Source organism: Canis lupus, chromosome 3 (assembly GCF_011100685.1).
Source record: "Canis lupus familiaris isolate Mischka breed German Shepherd chromosome 3, alternate assembly UU_Cfam_GSD_1.0, whole genome shotgun sequence".
NCBI classification, from domain to species: domain Eukaryota; kingdom Metazoa; phylum Chordata; class Mammalia; order Carnivora; family Canidae; genus Canis; species Canis lupus.
In genome coordinates this window covers 59,478,558-59,496,342 of record NC_049224.1, presented here as the reverse complement: position 1 = coordinate 59,496,342, position 17,785 = coordinate 59,478,558, and the positions used below count along the sequence as shown (strand labels likewise).

The window sequence follows — 17,785 nt, the reverse complement described above, 5'->3', positions numbered from 1 at the left end:
ACAGCACGGACCTGGGACTGAGAGCCTAGAGTTGGGACGGACTCCTTTCCAGACTAAGGCTGCCAAGACTGCCCTCGACACACTAACAAAGCCAGAACTCAGGATCTGAAAATCATCCTAAACCCCCACAGGGCCCAGTCTTCCTTGACCCCTGGTGCTGCCTGCGGCCCCATCGTCCTCTCCCTCTGGCGGCAGGACTCTGGGGCACTCAGCCTCCCTTAGCTGTGCTCCTGTTAACTCATCTGTGACTGAATGCACCGGCACATAGAGTGATCTATGTTCAGGCCAGATTTGTGCTCCCCTCACCCTGGTGCCTCCCTGGGCATTGAGTGCAAACAGCTACTGTAGAGCATGAAGCTTCTGGACCACACTAAGCCTGAGCTTGATGGCTAATGCAGGATTCTGGACAAACTGCCAAACCTGAGTCTTAGATTGTCCTCATCTGAAAACTAAGGCTGACCTTGCACAAGGTCATGGTGGGGTCTATGTAAGAGGAAAGACAAGCAGCGCTCCATAAACAATAAAAGGCGACCCAAATATCAGCTAATGGTAGAACAGCAGGTCTTTCATAAATGCGGTTAAATAAACAAAGATGCTATAAATGAACACTCCTTCTATGCTGTCTTTCTGATCCAGCAAACCTCTGGGAAGGAGTAAGGCAAGGCAGGCTCTGGGGAAGGCATTTTTGGGCTCACAGAACAGGGGGAAGCAATCAACCCCATGTCCCCCCGAGTTGGCGAAGGCCAGGCTGCAGAGGGAGGCCAGTGCCAGCGTCCTGAGCACCAGAATTGTGCATGGCAAGGCAGGCAGAGAGCAACACCACTGGCTCCACATTAATCACAAATGAACTGGGAGACACAAAAAACACAAGGTCGTGTGAATACTACCAGTTTACATGCCCCTCTGGCCTTCGGCTTTAATGGCAGAGAGCCGGTCAAACGCCACAGCCCACGGTAGCCTGGGAGCCAGCCAGTAACAGTCAGGGCTGCCCTCGCCCTGGAGTGAGCCCCTAGCCTCTGCAGCCCTCACTCCTCCCCAGACTTCAGGAGTTTTTATAGCTGCTGGGTATGTCTACCTGGGAGGCTCACAGACCACAGTCATCTTCATCAAATGTGCAACTGCTCCATCTCCCCCTCCTGGTCCTCCCCTCAGGCCCCTCCTACTGCTCATGCCTCCCAGAAAGTCACTGAACAAGCCCTGGCAGTCCTCTGCGAAACCTCTCTGACCTGCTCTCAGATACTCCCCACTGCAGGGCCTGAGGCCAGGCCTCGACCATGTCCCTTCCAGAGAACCCACTTGTGGGGGGAGCTCAGAACCCTACTTAGTACCCTCCGCTTTTCAACCCCTTCTCCACTCTGCTGCTAGAACTGTTTTAAAACACACGCCTGACCTGACAGCCTCCAATCTGCAGTCTTTTCAATGGCCTTCCCTTCCTGTGGGTTAAACTTGACCTATATCAGCAGCACTCTCAAACCTCCCGATAGGCTTCCTCCGTCTGCCTTTCTGGCCTCAGCTCTAAGCCAGCTGGGCCCACTTGCCAGAGACCCTCTTGTCCTCGTGCAAGCTGTTCCTCTTACGGACTCTGCCGTTCCCCACCTTCCCCACCTGGGCAGCTTCCTGAAGATCCCCCTCACAGCTGATGACCCCTCCACCACCCCAAGATTCACTGGGATCCTGAATAGGTCTTGGCAAAGGTCGGTCCTTCTTATATGCATTTCCATACCTCTCCCCACATCAGGCTAAGGACAGGATCCAGTGCACACTTGTCTCTGTGTCCTCAGTGCCTGACAAAGGCTGGCTACACCAAGAGCCTCTTGGTAAATGCTTTTTGGACTGCTAATCATAGTGAAAGAATGCACTGCTCTCAATGGATTAGAACTCTGAATGAGTGGATGAACCAATGCCCCAGTATAGGCCTCCTTACCTTCACACTCTGGCGTAGGAAAGAGAGGAGAGTACAAGGCTTTTTCCCACCAGGTCTGCTTCTCTTGACTCCTATTCATTCCCTGAACATCAGTGTTCAAAACGGGAAACTGTTTAAACAAATACAGAAAAAAGTTTACAAACTTTCAGGATAAAGGAGAAAGTTCAAGCATTATTAATTAGGAACTACAAATCCTGGATTTTTAAATCAATGACTTGTTTTTTGTTTGTAACACTGTTCTAGACAAGGTTCATTAATTAATTTTCTTAAGATATTATTTTTTAGTAATTTCTATACCCAAAATGGGGCTCAAACTTATGACCCGGAGATCAAGAGTCACACACTCTGCCAACTCTGCCAACTAAGCCAGCCAGACATCTGAGAAGGTGAATTTAAAAAGCCAAAGTGTTCATAACATATAAAGGAAATTTTTTTAAGGAGCACTTATACTGGGAGTGGAATGAAGATCTTTAAAAAAACAAACACAATAAAATACTTACAAGTCAAAATATCCCCCCAAATATCCCCAGGTAAAGGCAAATTTCTAGATTTGGGAAGAGCAGAGAAATAATGGAGCAGCCCTAAGTCTCCACTGGTATGCAATGCTCCAGAGAAGAGCGGACCGTCTCTTCCTTCACATGTTCTTGGGGGGGTGGGGGGGTGGGGAGGAGTCAAAGACGACGACACTGGATGATAAAAATCGCGTAGGCAGAGTTACCAAGCTACGTAGCTTTATAACCCAACTATGTGCTTTGCTGAGAACCAGAGGATGTTGGGCCTAAATATAAATAAGGCCTGTGGACACTGTATGCACCTCCTGCTTCAGAAGACACCTCACTCTGTGTTCAAGCTGAGAACCTGAGCAGTCTTAGCAAACAATGAACATCACTCCTCTAACAGGACTTCGTTCTTCTTACATGTAAATGGTCTTCCAGATCTAAGAATTTTTGATTCAATAATGTGTGTTTTTTATTATTTAACTAATGAGAAATACATCAATCCTTCATTTTTCACTTAATATAACTTGACAGAAAGAAAGACTCTTAAACTAGATACTGGGGGAAACTGTACTGTCTACCCAGAGTGGCCAGTTAACCTTCACTATGTTCTCCCTCAGCTCTTTCCAACAACAGTAGTCCATACCACGCTGTTATATAAGCAGGACAAGGCTCAGCTTCATGCAAATGAAGTCACAACAGCCAAGGTCTATAGCTAGCTCAAGGAAATTAATTGCATCTGACACATCATTCACAGAACCCCTAGACCTTTCCAGAAAGACCTTGGCTTCTCTATAAGGCACACCTACACTGTGAGATGACAACTTAGTGCTATTTGGGAGGAGCAAGAGGCCTCCTGGACAGAAAAGTTGCCCTCATCCCCAAAGGACCACTAAAGGAAGATGGACTTGGAGACAAGTTTCTACTTGCAAAGAAAACGTCCTAGGCAGCTGCGGAGCAATCAAAGTTTATTCATTCGTGCGAGTGCAGTCACACTGGTTATTGTGTGACCCTGTCCCAAGACCGTGGGAGTAGGGGCGAGGGGGAGAAAGGGAGGGTGGGAAACAGGCGAACGAGCAGGCTGGAGGGGTCAGCATGATCAGAGAGGAGGCTGGAAGCTGAGGAGACTAGAGGGGAGAGGCAGGGCCTATGCCTATTCATCTGCGTGCCTCAGGGCACCAGGCCTACACAATGTCTGCTGGCCTGAAGGAAAGGCTCGAGGGGATGCAGCTCCCTGATTCCCAAACGTCATCCTCCGCCTCCCCACCCTCACCTTGGGCTGAACCCACTGTTGAAGTCATGCCATGAAGTCATGCCAGTTTCTGCTATAGTTTTAGGATTTTTTTCTGCATCCTCCCCTTGAAAGTCAATTCCAAAGGGAGAGACTTCTTTGTCCTGTTCTGTGCTACACTGAACACATACTCAATGAACCTGCATTATCTCCTGACATCATTTCACTTCGCTAGCTCCAGCTTCCGGGTTGCACAGCAAAGAGGACCAGGCATGGCTTAAGCAACCTCTATTGGACGCATGGACTTTACTTCTAGTTGGGGAGGACGGAGGGTGGAAGGGAGACCAGACGAGGACGCAGCTATGGGTGGGCCGGGAGCCTCTGCCAGGGCACTTCTCTCCTCTCCCCCAACAGCTGCTCAGCTCACATTCTCACCTGGACGCCTGTTTTCAGATGACACCTTCGCCGAGAAGCCCACCCTGAGCCCCAGCTTCTAGTGGCATGTCCTCCAAGCAGCCCTGAGCCAGCTCTGCACCTTCCACGCCTCTGGTCCACCAGCACACAATGTCATGGATGGCATGCCATCAGGGAATGTGACCTGACCAGAGACGGCTCTGTGCCTTCCTCCACACCCAGACTAGTGCCCAGACAGAGAAGGCTCCCCGCAAATACTTGATGAATGAAACCGTGAAAAAACAGAGAAGACACAAATTTAAGCCAGAAAGCCTGACCAGAAATGTTTTTAGCAACCGATGGGCTACTCAGAAATTCTTCAGAAGCTGGAAGCTGAGTATGAATGCTAAGTGCTCCCAGGTTTGGAAGACAAAGGTCATTGGTGTTTCTCTTTGAGTTCTACTCTGGGAAGAGCGTGGAAGAGTGGCCCTCAGCCACAGTCAGCTCCCACTCATCTAGGTCACAAAAGGAAAAGAAAGCCATTGTAAATGAAGAGCTGCAGAGGGCTGCTGAGACCAAGAAGAGATACTACGTGGCCTGAGTTTGCCTTCACTGACAGAAGTACAAAGCAGTGGAAAGATCGGACACCAGGCTCAGGGGCAGCAACTCCGTCCCTCTGGGCCTATGTGTCCTTCACAGTCACAGGGAGGGGGACAAAAATCCATCACAGGTCACTGTGGGCAGTGAGGGGGACAAGGTGACAAACCAGAGTGGATGTGACACTGGCACAAGTGGGCCAGGTGCCACAGTCCAAGGACCGCTCCTGCCATCCTCTCCACTCATCAGAACTTTCTGATGGCCACAACACACTGTCCTCGGGCACACTGGCTCCTCTCCTGGACTGGGCCACAAACTGAAGACAGCCCAAGCCTTCTCTGCTTTTCTGTGCTCTAAAGCACATAGCACTAAGTTGACAATAAGAAAATGACAAGAAAGCTTTTGCCACCAACTCATGCATGAATGGGCTCCCAAGGCACACTCCGCACCTTCCATTTTCTATTTCAGAAGCCAAGAACTAACTGCTGGCAGATATCCTGCACAAGTGAGAAACTTCAAGCCTCTTTGCCTCTGCTTATGCTCTTTCTTCTGCCTCTAGGCCCCCGCCTCCTCTCCCTTCTGCCCTGGGACCCGCAGGTGTGCTCAAAAGCCTCCCTCAACTCTCACCGCTAGGCGGGCTCTCCTCTGGGCTCCCACGGCATTTCTGTGCTCACCTCCACTATGCCGCCTACCCAGTTACCTACAATTGCATTTACCCAGATGCCCTAAAACGCAAGGAACTGGCTAGGTCAATCACAGTACATCTGTCCATACAACGTAACAGTATCCAGGAAATCAAAAAGGAAGGCTGATTAGGATAAAGTGCCATTTCTGTGAAAAGAGAAAAAAAGAGGAAACATGTGAACATGTCTTTGCTTCTACGTGCATAAATACCCCTGAAAGATGTGCCAAGACGCATGTTTGCAGTTGCTGTTCAGAAGGACCTATTCACTATGATATATATACCCTCTTATAACTTCTGAATTTGCTGTATGAATAAATTACCTTTTTCAATTAAATTATCTATTTACAAAGTGGTCTTTGTAGCTAGACTGAAATCTTCCAGGGTAGGGATGGGGTCTTGTTCCTAAAGGACATCTACCTTAGTGATGGGCATGTAACAGGTATTCAAAAAATGTTTGACTTGATTGAACTCAACTTTTGAAAAGAATCCATGCTTCTGGACACCAATTCTTTTAAAATGCCTACACTTTAAGGTTTTTCTTTTCCTTTTAAGCAAACTATGCCCAACATGGGGCTTGAACTCATGACTCTGAAATCAAGAGCTGGCCACGTGCCCCTAGAATTCTTACATTTTTAGTCTGCTCTGAAACAGAGCCTTTCATAGTGACCTTCACAACTGGGCTCACAGACTGCCCTCCCCCAGGAAAAGGGGGAAGAGGGCCCCCTAGACTGCCCAGACAGTGTGAGAGTGTAAAGGTACACGCTCTGGTCCCTTCTGGCCACTCTCCCAACCTTTCTGTAGTTCATCCATCCAGGACGTGAGCTCTGCCCCAGCCCTACACCATGCCACGCCACCCAGAGGCTGGGGCTGATGGCAGTGGCTACGCCAACCCTAGGAGACAACCCCACCATGTCCTCTGAGGACTTTACTAGTGGCTGAGACCTTCCAAGGCAACCCAGAAGTCTGATAACACATAAATCCATCAACATACTAGGAAGCGAAGCAATATGGCAGTGGTATGTAGAATCTCGCTTCTTCCCTCTGTTTCTTTCTTCCCAATCTGGAACCAGGTGAAATACAAAGTACATAAAGGAACATTCAAGGATAAAAAAGAGGGGCAATAAGCAAACAGATAAAGGCTAATGACATCACTGGTTTTTGTTCTCGGCAGCCGGGTTTTCAGTGTTTCGGCGGGACTCAACTCAATGATCTCTGGGCAGGCTACTCAGACCAGGGGCCCTTGAGTCATCTGTGGGGCTTCCTCCCACCACACGCACTCAGGTCCCCCCGGTACTGGCCCCACAAGCGAGGAAGGCACAGTCCATTTCCATAAGGAGCTTATAACCTAACGAGAGAAAGTACATAAATGACCCGTGAAACATGGAAAATGCAACAGAAAAAGAGGCACAGGAAGAGAAGAGAGGTGTTAGTTCTGATGCGGGGGGGGGGGGGGGGGGGGGGGGGGGAGGGAAGGGGAGAGAGGAGGAGTTAGGATGTGGGGCGGGGGGGGGGGGGTGTCTGAAGAGAGCCCCGCAGTTTGGGCAGGATTTAGCTATAGCGGAGGCGGATTGAGCATGCACAGGGCCAGGGAGGGAGGGAGGACATTCAGTGGCTCTCTGGCCACAAGCAGCATGACATTCAAGCACATCCAAATGTCTTTTAATCATCTGTTCCTGAACAAAGGCCAGGCACTGTTGATCAAGTAGCGGCTGAGAAATGGACAGATCGCTGTGTTCTGTGAAACCAGTTGTTACCTTCGGTGATATTCTTGCACACTCAATTTAACCTCAAACCACTTCTTAGAGATAGTCACAAAGGGTACAAGGACTCCCATTCACAAAACTACCATTAACCTTATCTTTGACACATAACTCCCATAGCTTTAGAAATATGCACTTGGTAAAAAGCGAGGTCCATCTATATATGTTCTGTAGGAGCCTTTTCGTTGCATTTGGATTGTGGGTTTTTACATGTACTGCCATCTGTCTTAGAGAACTCTATACAGATGTCATTTATTTTACATGCAAAACCTAAGTTCTAAACTGACCAGCGTTTCGGAAGCCATGTGACAGGGTTACAACCTAAAGAAACCATCCGCTTCTGCTCGTGAAGGGCGCGGGGCCTGCTGCAGAGTGACCCAGCACCGCACAATCCATCAGCTGTGAAGGCTGCAATGCTGGCATGCTCAGTTTCTCATGATGCATAGTGCGTGCATATGAAGACAAAATTTCCTATTCTTATGATTTTACAATGTCTTTTCTCTGCAAAAGAGGTCTATTGTCTAGTTCAAATGTATGAATGTCAAAAACCATTCTAAGTCCTTATGTAAAATCATAAGAATGTACATTTTCATATGCTGAAGCTAATTTCCCAATAATTCCACCATATCTTCCATTGCCTGATGTGGCTGGTCCTGCATTCAAGTCCAACCAACTTCAATACCCCCAACACACACAGACAACCACCTACCTCTTCCAGCTGTCCCGAAGAAACTGGATTATCTTCATAAGTGGGGAACTGACAACCTGCTTTGCAACTGCAAAAATTATTAATTTCTTCCTCGCATTGTGCCATTATTTTACAATTTGCTTCTGAGCTTTCTAAAGCAATTTCCAGAGATTCATTCATGCTACATTCCAAACACTGATTCTGCTTCCCCACCGGCAGAATCCCAGCTGATTCCTCCTGAGAATCCAGGGACGTCTGAGCACTCTTCTCCATGCCAGATTTTTTTAACCTGGGGAGGAACTTGCCCGACTCCAGCTCTGATTTTCCATAGTAATGGCCTTCTTTCTCGGCATCTTCTTCCAGCGGTTGGAGATCTGCCTGTGGGTCTTCAAATGCATCAACTTGAGAAGGAATGGGAATATTCGCTTCATCTTTCTCAGATTCAAATTCCGACTCACTTCCTCCCCCTGGGGACAGCTCAGATGCCGAAATTGGGCGGAAGTGAGTCCTGGGAGAGATCCGAATGGCCCGGTACTGGGTTCTGTCAACGCCACATATCCTGGGATGAAACACTTCGCTGTCTGAATCAGAGCAAAGGATGGATTTCGGTTTAAAACTAGGGCTGAAAGAGGCAATCCCTTCGGGTTCAAACGAACACTCAACGTGAAGAACTTGGGAGAACGGATTGCTCAAGTCGAAGGAAGAGAAGGAGTACTCCAGCCCAGGATCTTCAACCTGAAAGTTACCACATGCTCCTAGTAGGTCTTCATGGAAGATAAAAGAAAATCCTTTATGTAATCCGTTTTCCCCACTCCTCGGCTGATCGTTCTGTTCGAACGACACAAAGGGCTTCCATAACTGCCTGTGACCAGGAGCAAAACTGTTCCCTGGGGTCATGAAGACGTCTGTCCCAGCTATGGTCACCACGTCGGAAGCTGCACACTGTAACAGACTCCCCTTGGCGTGGCTGGGCGGCACGACGGCCCACTCCCCGTCGCTACTAAAGGTTTTGAGCTCTCCATAAACTCCTCCGAGAATGAATGTGTTCTCTTTGTCTTGGGCCACATCCCAAGGTTTAGAGGGTGTGGTATAGTCTCCACCGTCCACCTTCGACAGCTCCCCGGAAACAAAAGCTCTCTTCTCCAGGCTGTCTTTCTGCCCCTCCCACAGACGGTACTCGGACCTCTGCACAGCCTTGTGAGGCTCCCGCAGGGTCTCGGCCTCGGCCTCAACCTCCAGGCAGCAGCAGTAGCTACTGACGTCTGGCGGAAACAACTCCTCATCCGCTCTTTCCACGTCTGCCGTAGCCGATGCCCCATCTGCCATCTTTGTCCAAATGTCTTTAATAACCCCTGAGCTGTAGCCACCTCCATGTGGACCGCTTTCACCACACCCTCGTGCAGTTTCCAAGGTTTTGTGTTCCGCCTTTTGCTCTAGCTGAATACCACAGACAGATTCTAGTTTCGATTTTTTCTTGAAAACTAAGGTAGGAATTTCTCCTAGTGTTCTACTGTTTTGCTGGCAAGTTTCATCTTGCAAAAAATCTAGAAGTTCTTCATCTACATAATTCGACGAGACTCTAGGAACTACGTAATTAATATCTTCTGTGTTAAACTGTGTGGACTCTTCAAACTGAATATTTAATGTCTCGTTGTCTGAACGTGTTTCTTCTGAATGGGACCATGGGCTACAAGTTCTTGTTGAAAGATTAGAACAGTGTTCATTTTCTTCAAAGGCACTATTTTTGGTCCATATTAGCAATCTAGACTGGGTTTTCCCAAGCGTATTAGCACTAGAATCTGTATTTTCATTTCCCAAGTTGAGAGTTTCAAACGAAAATGGTAGAACAGAATTACTGCATTGCACTTCAAACACTGAAAAACACGAGTTTATGCCAGATCCTTCATTAATATCTGAAAAGAGCTCCTGATTGCCAGCAAGCAAATGCGGATTGAGTGCTGTGCTGTCCAAGATCGGAGAGAGTCTAATTGGAGAATCTCCTCCGAAACTCTCTCCGTCGGCATCGCCAGAGCTGGATGAACAGCACTCCCAAAACTGAGCCAGATTGCTGAGGTCATGCAGGAAGAAGCCCTCAGCACCCGCAGAGCTGGTGGAGTCTGTCCATATTGCACGTTCCCCTTGCAACTCCATCCCATCTAACACTATGCAACATTCTGCCTCAAAATCTGTTTTCTCTTTGCTTTTTTGTCGAATCATATTCAAGATCCGACTTTCTCCTTGCATTGTTTCTGAGGCACCAGGATCCAACATGGATTGATCAATATCCACTTCATAGAAGTGTGTTAATTCTGATAGATGAATATCATCCAGATACTTGTTGTCCTCTGGGAGAGAACAGAATGAGGTCCCAGTGAGGTCAATATCCTCATCGATAACTGCAGGCATTTCTACAAAATGACCATCAATGAAAGTACCTGCTGCGAGGTATGTTTTATGAATATTATTGTTGCTGATACAAAGACCGTGCACTGATTCCGACAACTCTTCCACTGCCTCTGATGCCAGATCACTCGTATCCTGTCGGTTTCGGTACGTGGTCTCTAGTTTACTCTTCCTACTCAAAGGAACAAAATACTCAGCGATGGGCTCGGTATACCACAGGGGTTCCTCTTTATATTCTCTGTCGTTTCTGGTCTCCAGGGACAGGTCTCTTCCTTCGGTGCTTCCAATGTCCCTTCTCGCCGGGTCCTTCAGGGGCCTCTTCCCACGCCGGCAGAGCGGCTTGATGGAGCCCCCGCCACTGCCGCTGCTGCTGCCCCCCACAGGCACGCCCCTCTCGGCCCTGTCGCTGGCCTTCAGCGACAGCCTACTTGGCCCATTTCGCCCTTTTTTGCTTCGAATTTCTCGGGTCTTGTGTCTCACTTTCACACACTTCACGGATGCTTTTAACTCTCCCTGATGGCCACTCGAGCTTGAGCCTGCTTCGCTTGAGCCAGAGGACCAGGAGCGAGGGCGAATCTTCCCTTCGGGCTTGTGTCGGATCTGCTTTTTGTACAAAGCAGGCTTTTCTTCCACTGTGCCGTGACTGAATGTGTTCTCCTTCTCGCTTTTACTTTTGCTCCGGGTTTTCTCGTGTGCAGTGGTGGGCACTTCGCTGCTTCTTTCCCTGATGGCTTCGCCTTCACTGTTGCAGTCCTTGGGGGAGGATGTGTCTGTGCTAGCTGGTGGGGCTGTGGATGATGAAGAAGAGCTAGAGTAAGAACAGACTTTAGACTTGTTCCACACAGTCATGATTTCCTGCAGGCAAACTGGTTTCTCAGACAGTGGTGGGAATGCCTCATAGTACCTGCAAAACAGAGGACAGAGTTCAGAATCAGGCACTCAGATGTGCGAGATACAGCAAAACCACCTTCCCTCCCAGGCGGGGCAACGGGCTAGTTCACTTTAGCAGTCAACATTTACGTCATCCACAAACTACCAACTTTTAAGAAAAATGAATAATACAGTGAAACATGCTCTCTGTTTAGTCACATGTATCAAGCACCTTTATTTATGTTCAGCACTGAGGTGAGCACTAAAAGAGTATTTAGAAAATAGGGAAGAGGACAGGTTTTATCTTTAAAGTCGTCGTTTTAACTAAGAAGTCACAAAGGACAGATACAACACAGAGAAAAGAATGTAATCTCCAGAAGAAATATCTGCATTTGGATCTCAGTTCACGTCATTTACTATGCATGTGACTTTAAGCTCCTCATCTGATGTCTAGGTCCACATTCTCAGCTTTGAGCCGGTGAGGACAGGACTTACCTCATGAGGCTCCTGGGAGCAGGGGAAACAGGCTGGAGAGCCTGGGATCTGAAGCTGCGCTCCCCGATTATGAACCCTGACTCTGCCCTGACCAGGGTGACCTTAGGCATGTGACACAACTTCTCCATGGCCTGCGAAACGCAGGTAATACTATCATCCACCTCACAGAGCTGTGATAGTACAGGAATAAATGTACAAGAGGAGCCGGAATATTACATGGTGGCTGTCACCACACGAGTGTTCTCAGGAGAAATGCCTGGCATCACACAGGCCCTCAGAGACAGTAGGGGTTATCGAGGATGTTCAAGTATTCAGAAAAGAGGATGCTGGTGCAGCCTAGAACCACTAGAAAAAGTGGACCACAGCAGAGCCTTGACGCCCCAGAAACAGAGCAGCTTAGGGAGTACTACTTATGAGGCACGGGAGTCTGTATGTAGACACAAAACCGGAGGAAACCAGTGAGTACGGGAAATGCAGAACAGTAAAAGTCAGGGAGGCTGCTTTTAGAGGACTTGATGACAATGAGAGTTTCCAATCTGCCGAGAAGCTGGTAGCCATCACAGATCTCAGACCAAGACGGGTTGCCAAAGCAAGAATCTAGAGTTGGGTTGCCTACCAAGGGGACTGTCACTCTGGAGTCAACAGTCAAGGTCACACGTGAAGTGATAAAAGGCCATGTTTTCAAAGGGTCTACACCTGATTCTCCTTTTCAGCCTCTACTAGAGCTGTCTAATAGAAATACATGGTAAGCCTCACATGTAATTTTTAAGGGGTCACATTAAAAGTTTAAGAAGAAAAGGTGCAGCTAAATTCAATAATGTATCTTATGTAACCAAATACATCCATCACATTATCTTTTTGGCATGTAATTGGTAGTTAAAAATATTAATGTAATATTTTACATTCTTTTTTATACCAAGTCTTTGAAATCTGGTGAGAATTTACATTTATAACACATTTCAATTTGAAGTATAGCCACATTTCAGGTGCTAAATAGCCACACGCAACTTATAGAGACCATGCTGGACAGCACAGGTCCACACCAACCAATAAAAGATATAGTCACCTTAGGTTCTAGAAGTTCAGAAGATGCAAATAAAATGTATAGTAAGGAAGTTCTGCTTATAGTGAAGCTGATTTTACTAACCATTTACAAAGAAAGAAGAGCATCTTCAGGAAACAACCTTGACAAGGTCAATGACTTGCCCACATTTCTTTGTAAGCGGCAGTAGACACTTGGTCTCCTTGTATGTAATACACTTTCTTGCAGCTGTCTCCAAAGACTGGTGTGACTGCACATGAATGGACTTTAAATAATAACCTTGCCTGCTCCATTCATTTCACAAATATTGATTCAGTATGTATGATAAGGATAGAACCATCTTATCTACCTCTGAATTCTCAGTGCAAGCACATAGTAATTGTTCAAGTGTTTCATGAGTTATTAGATATGAAACTAAATACAAGACAATGAACAAAAACCGAAAACCACACAGCAGTTATTAGTCTGATTTTAACAAATGCACACTTTATCACTGAATACAATCTTACATACATTTCCACTTGATCCTTTGCTGTAGGGGATAATTCTGCCTCTGGAGAGGGAGACCCCTCTAACTTTTTGTGAATCTTCTCTTCTGTTATGAAACAAAAAATTCAGAAAGATTTGTCTTTTATCTAATTAATAAATGCTCCTGTTTTTAAAGTTTCTCAAGTAACTTGTCAGAAATTACACAGGCTTTGTGGCTTAAAAAGAACTCTATACCATCTGTCCTTTTAATAAAAATCTATTTCTTCACAGCACCAGAGGGAATTCTCTAACTTACCCATAGGAACAATGGGCTGGAGGAGAGAGCTATTCACCTCATCACTGATCCAGTGCTCTAGAGGCACCTGATTAAGAGACTGAAATCCTCTATTAATTTCACCAGGAGAGAACATCTATTGAGATTCTCACAAAATTCTGCACCCATGGACTCTGCACTGCCTCATCTTGACTGATACCGATTTTAGAGAAAATCCAGTTCTCTGTTACAACATCTAGGTGAGCAAGGGCTGTGTGTCAACTAAAATAAAAGCAAAGGGCTATATGTTCAGCTTAGCTCATGGTACTGCTTTAGGTTAAAAACAAACTGTGCAAGGTGGCTCAAGGCTTGGTAGGTAGCAGAATGGCCATGAAGAGGACAAGGAGACCAAGACCCTTGACCTTGACATGGGGCTTTCATTCTAAGGGCTTGCAGAAAAGTTGCCACAAGAAGCTGTAAGGCTTCACGAATCAAAAGGACTCTAATGAGCCTCCAGACTGCCTTTCCCAAAAAACCTGAGAGTCAAGGCATAAGTTCCTTTGGAACCTGAAATACCGTGTCAACACCTTTGGGGTATGAAGATGGGAAAGAGGAAATATTGCTCCTGATCCCTAAGCTTCCATGTGAAGATGAAACAAAACATCCCCACCCCCACCCTGCCCCATGATGGCACCTGTGGATTATGTTACTCCTTTGAGAGCAGGGATCAATCTACAAGTGACTGCAAAGGGTAACCCAGAAGCCACTAACAGCTGAAGACGCAGCATGATGCTGGATGGCGACACACCAAAAACAAAGACTGGCTTCTTGTCTTTGGCCAATTCTAGGATCTCCTGAATGAAGCCTCACAGTGCCCACAGCCCACTGCGTGCAGACGGTCTTCTGGCAGCTGTGTGCTCACCTTGCTTACTCTGAAGGTCTTTCAGCCTGGAGCAGAGCTCCTCCACTAAAGTCTCGATACCGGAGCTCTGTGTGAGAACAGAAATACACATTAGTTTCCTGCCAGGCATTCGTACACCCTTGTTTGTATGTAAAGGTTTCACAAATCTTCCACGTTCCAAATGAAATACGTTATCAATGCTTAAACAACATAAAAGCTGGAACACTACAGGTCTGCCAATCTGATCCAGTCCACGTACTTTACCAATAAAGTACCCTCAATGGCACTTACGACAAAATGTGAAAATATTAATGTACCTCCCAGGATGGCCTGTCTTCCCAAGGGTCAGTGACTAAATGTCAGTCACCACTGAAAATATTTGATATCTAGGTGAGCCAGGTCTTGTACCAGACTCAGTATGAAGGAGAAAAAAAAAACTGCAAAAATCTCACATAGCTCCTCTAGTTGCTCACAGTCTAGAGAAAACAAGGCTAAGTTTTTCTGTTCTTAAGTGAACACTGATAACTGCAACAGAAACGGCAGCATGGAGCGCACCACAGTGCTGAGCGCACTCCCAAGCTCTGTTTTGTCTGCAAGGTCATGAGCAGGGTGTTAGGCTCCAGCAGACGGGGGACATCTCAGGACAGTGCCCTCAGGAGCATGAAACCGGGAGGATCACCAGAACAGCCAAACTTTGAGGAAAAATGAATGCTGGAAACAGACACCAACAATCTTTCACTATGTAGACTTTTAAACTTTAAGAATTTTCTGTTTCTGAAGGAAGAAAGAAAAATCCCTCATGGGGTACAAGAAGAGCAAACGTGTTTCTGAGGACTTTATTCAGTGGTCAGAAGTCCCTTTTAATTCGGAAGGGAGTCTCTCTTAGGTGGGCCTGACCCAGACAGGTGCGCTTGGCTCCACTCAACCCGCTGCCCTCACGGGGCCTGCAGCAGCTAAAAATAGAACTTTTCCCCCTTCACTGAACTCAGAGTGACTCAGCACAAGTATTATGGATATCCTCAACAAGAAAGCACAGAGTGCCAGTTCCAACAGCGAGAAAGAGAACACAGTGAAAATGGTTAACTGTAGACACGGACGGTTACCCTCTACCCATGGCAGATCACAGCTGTTAGTTGGGGACACAGCACAGAGGGGGCGCCAGGGAAATAGATGGGCCCCAAAAGAGCCGTTCTTCCCCTAAAGCCCCTCCTAAAACCCATGGCAAATGTTAGTCACAAACACTGCTCTGACTACACAAACCCATCAGAAAGCCTCTGCTTACCATAATGTTCAAGGGGTGTTGAATGTGGCTGTTTTATTGCATTTCCTCCAGACCACGAACTTAACACCGGTGTCAGCTGACACGCCACTCGCTGCATGCTGTTCTGTACAGCAAGCCTATGTCACTGTGTTTCTAAACCCAGTGCCAGGCTCCAGTGCAGAAGCCCAAGCCTCCAGGGACCCCACAGCAGCTGGCCGTTCCACAGTCTACGTGCGACAGTCATGATAAACCATGCTTTGTCTTGGAAATTACATCCACACATCTGTGAAGTTTAGTTGTTCTGGGCAGTAATGCAGGTTAGAAGTATGTGTATTTGCTCTCATACATAAATGGCAACAAAGCAGTGAGCTCACTCCCTAACTCCATATAGAAAAAGCAAGCTCTACCACCAGGCCTAGATCATCCTGTCCTGAATCCTACAGCATCCTACTTACATTACACTTAATCATTAGACTGTGGGGCTGTAATGGTGAACTGAAAAACAAAAAGGAGTACCCTAAGCAGCACCGTACCCGGTCATCCCCTGGCAGGTATTCTACAGTGAGAATTTGGTGTAGTAACGAGTTCTATATACTTTCCCCAATTATGATATAAACTATTAGATATCCCAGTATCTCTACAGTCTATCATATCCCAGGGGCACTCAAGAATACTGAGAGCCAGGGATCCCTGGGTGGTGCAGCGGTTTAGCGCCCGCCTTTGGCCCAGGGCGTGATCCTGGAGACCCAGGATCGAATCCCACATTGGGCTCCAGGTGCATGGAGCTGCTTCTCCCTCTGCCTATGTCTCTGCCTCTCTCTCTGTGTGTGACTATCATAAATAAATAAAAAATTAAAAAAAAAAAAAAAAAGAATACTGAGAGCCTACCATATCTTAAGAAATAAAGTAAATTAGGGGCATCTGGGTGGCTTAGTTGGTTAACCATCTGACTCAGTTTCACATCAGGTTGGGATCTCAGGATCATGGGATCCTGCCCCATGTCTGCTTGTTCCTCTCCCTCTGCTCCCAATAAATAAATAAAATAAAATCTTAAAAAAAGAAAAGTAACAGTGATAACTGTAAGGAAGAACACGTTATAGGTGAAAAAAATGCTAACATCCTGAAATTATGAACTGCTTTTCCGAACAGTATCACTTACAGTCACTGCACAGTATCAAATGAATATGTAAAAATGCCCCCAAACAGTAAGATCATGCTAAAAATTCAAGTAACAGTATTCTAAACCTGGAAACTGGTGCAGCACACAGGGAGACTGGCAAGTTTCTGATGCATGAGCATTCACTGATGTAGCATTCCCTCAGTCAACCAAAGATCACGAGCACCCGTGGGCCAAGTGTGACCCACGGAGAGAGAGAAAGGGCCCTTGTCCTCCCGGGTTTTACGCTGTAATCATGCCTGCCGCTCAGAGGAAATGGCCAAGTGGAATATATTTGGCTCTGGGGTTCCAACAGTCTAGGTCTTAGTATATGTGCTGCGGAAGCGAGCACACCAAAAGTCTAGGTCTTAATTGTGACCCTGCCACATACTCACAGGGTAGCATGATGTTTGTGCTGCTTGACCTGTGACCCTGAGAACACTACACTTTCTCCTCAAGATTCATGAGGGCAAACTAAGATGTCATACATGTGAGGCACCATCAGAGTGCCTGTCACATCAGTCACCTGAACGTTGGTGCCATTTCTAGATTTCGTGTATGTTTTTCATTTCCCAGAATCTCATTAATGTTATCACTGCCTCTAAAATGCCTTTAAATTTTGCTCTGCTTTGACTTTGAGGTTGGAGGCATAAGAAAGATAATTAACCTGACCCAGCTCACCCCACATCCTCTGGATTCCACCTGGACTCCGTGACCGCTGCCAGCCCTACTCCCTCACCGAGGCTGCCCGTGGAGGCTGGGCCTCGGTCAAATGCGGCAGCTACCATCCCACTACTTCTGGAAACTTCTTTCATTTGCTCCCTTCCCACAACATCTTCGGTCGTCCTCCTCCATGCTCTTCATTCTGCCCATCCTTCTCAACACAAGGGAACAAAGGCGATCACACTCACTGCCCCGTCACCACACTTCTCCATTTTCAAACCATACTCTTAACCACCTCAACAGTTCATCTCTTACGAAGAGATCATTTGAAATGGACACTCCCTAAGTGCTGGAAAGGGACCCTGCTCACAGGCAGCAACTCGGGTTAAATGTCATCCCAGGGCTCTCCACATGACCCTACCTAGATCACCCATCACCAACTCAGTTGCCACACCCGGAAAACAGCGACACCACAGC

At 47.0% G+C, this 17,785-nt stretch overlaps 1 protein-coding gene across 11 annotated transcripts in view; it reads right to left on the bottom strand.

Annotated features, from left to right (window-relative positions):
* Nucleotides 1-17,785, bottom strand: part of KIAA0232 (uncharacterized protein KIAA0232 homolog) — a 99,402-nt gene that overhangs the window by 12,463 nt on the left and 69,154 nt on the right. For 5 of the 11 annotated variants that reach the window (XM_038533079.1, XM_038533080.1, XM_038533075.1 and 2 more), the window contains exons 4-8: nucleotides 14,250-14,316; nucleotides 13,099-13,180; nucleotides 7,797-11,082; nucleotides 6,319-6,387; nucleotides 1,925-2,033 (exon numbers count right to left, since the gene is read on the bottom strand). In XM_038533079.1, the coding sequence (XP_038389007.1) occupies nucleotides 1,925-2,033; nucleotides 6,319-6,387; nucleotides 7,797-11,082; nucleotides 13,099-13,180; nucleotides 14,250-14,316 (3,613 nt within the window). Of the gene's footprint in view, nucleotides 1-1,924; nucleotides 2,034-2,594; nucleotides 5,474-6,318; nucleotides 6,388-7,796; nucleotides 11,083-13,098; nucleotides 13,181-14,249; nucleotides 14,317-15,510; nucleotides 15,637-17,785 lie in introns of those variants that run through there. The other 6 variants (XM_038533081.1, XM_038533082.1, XM_038533078.1 and 3 more) reach the window with 4 other exon arrangements.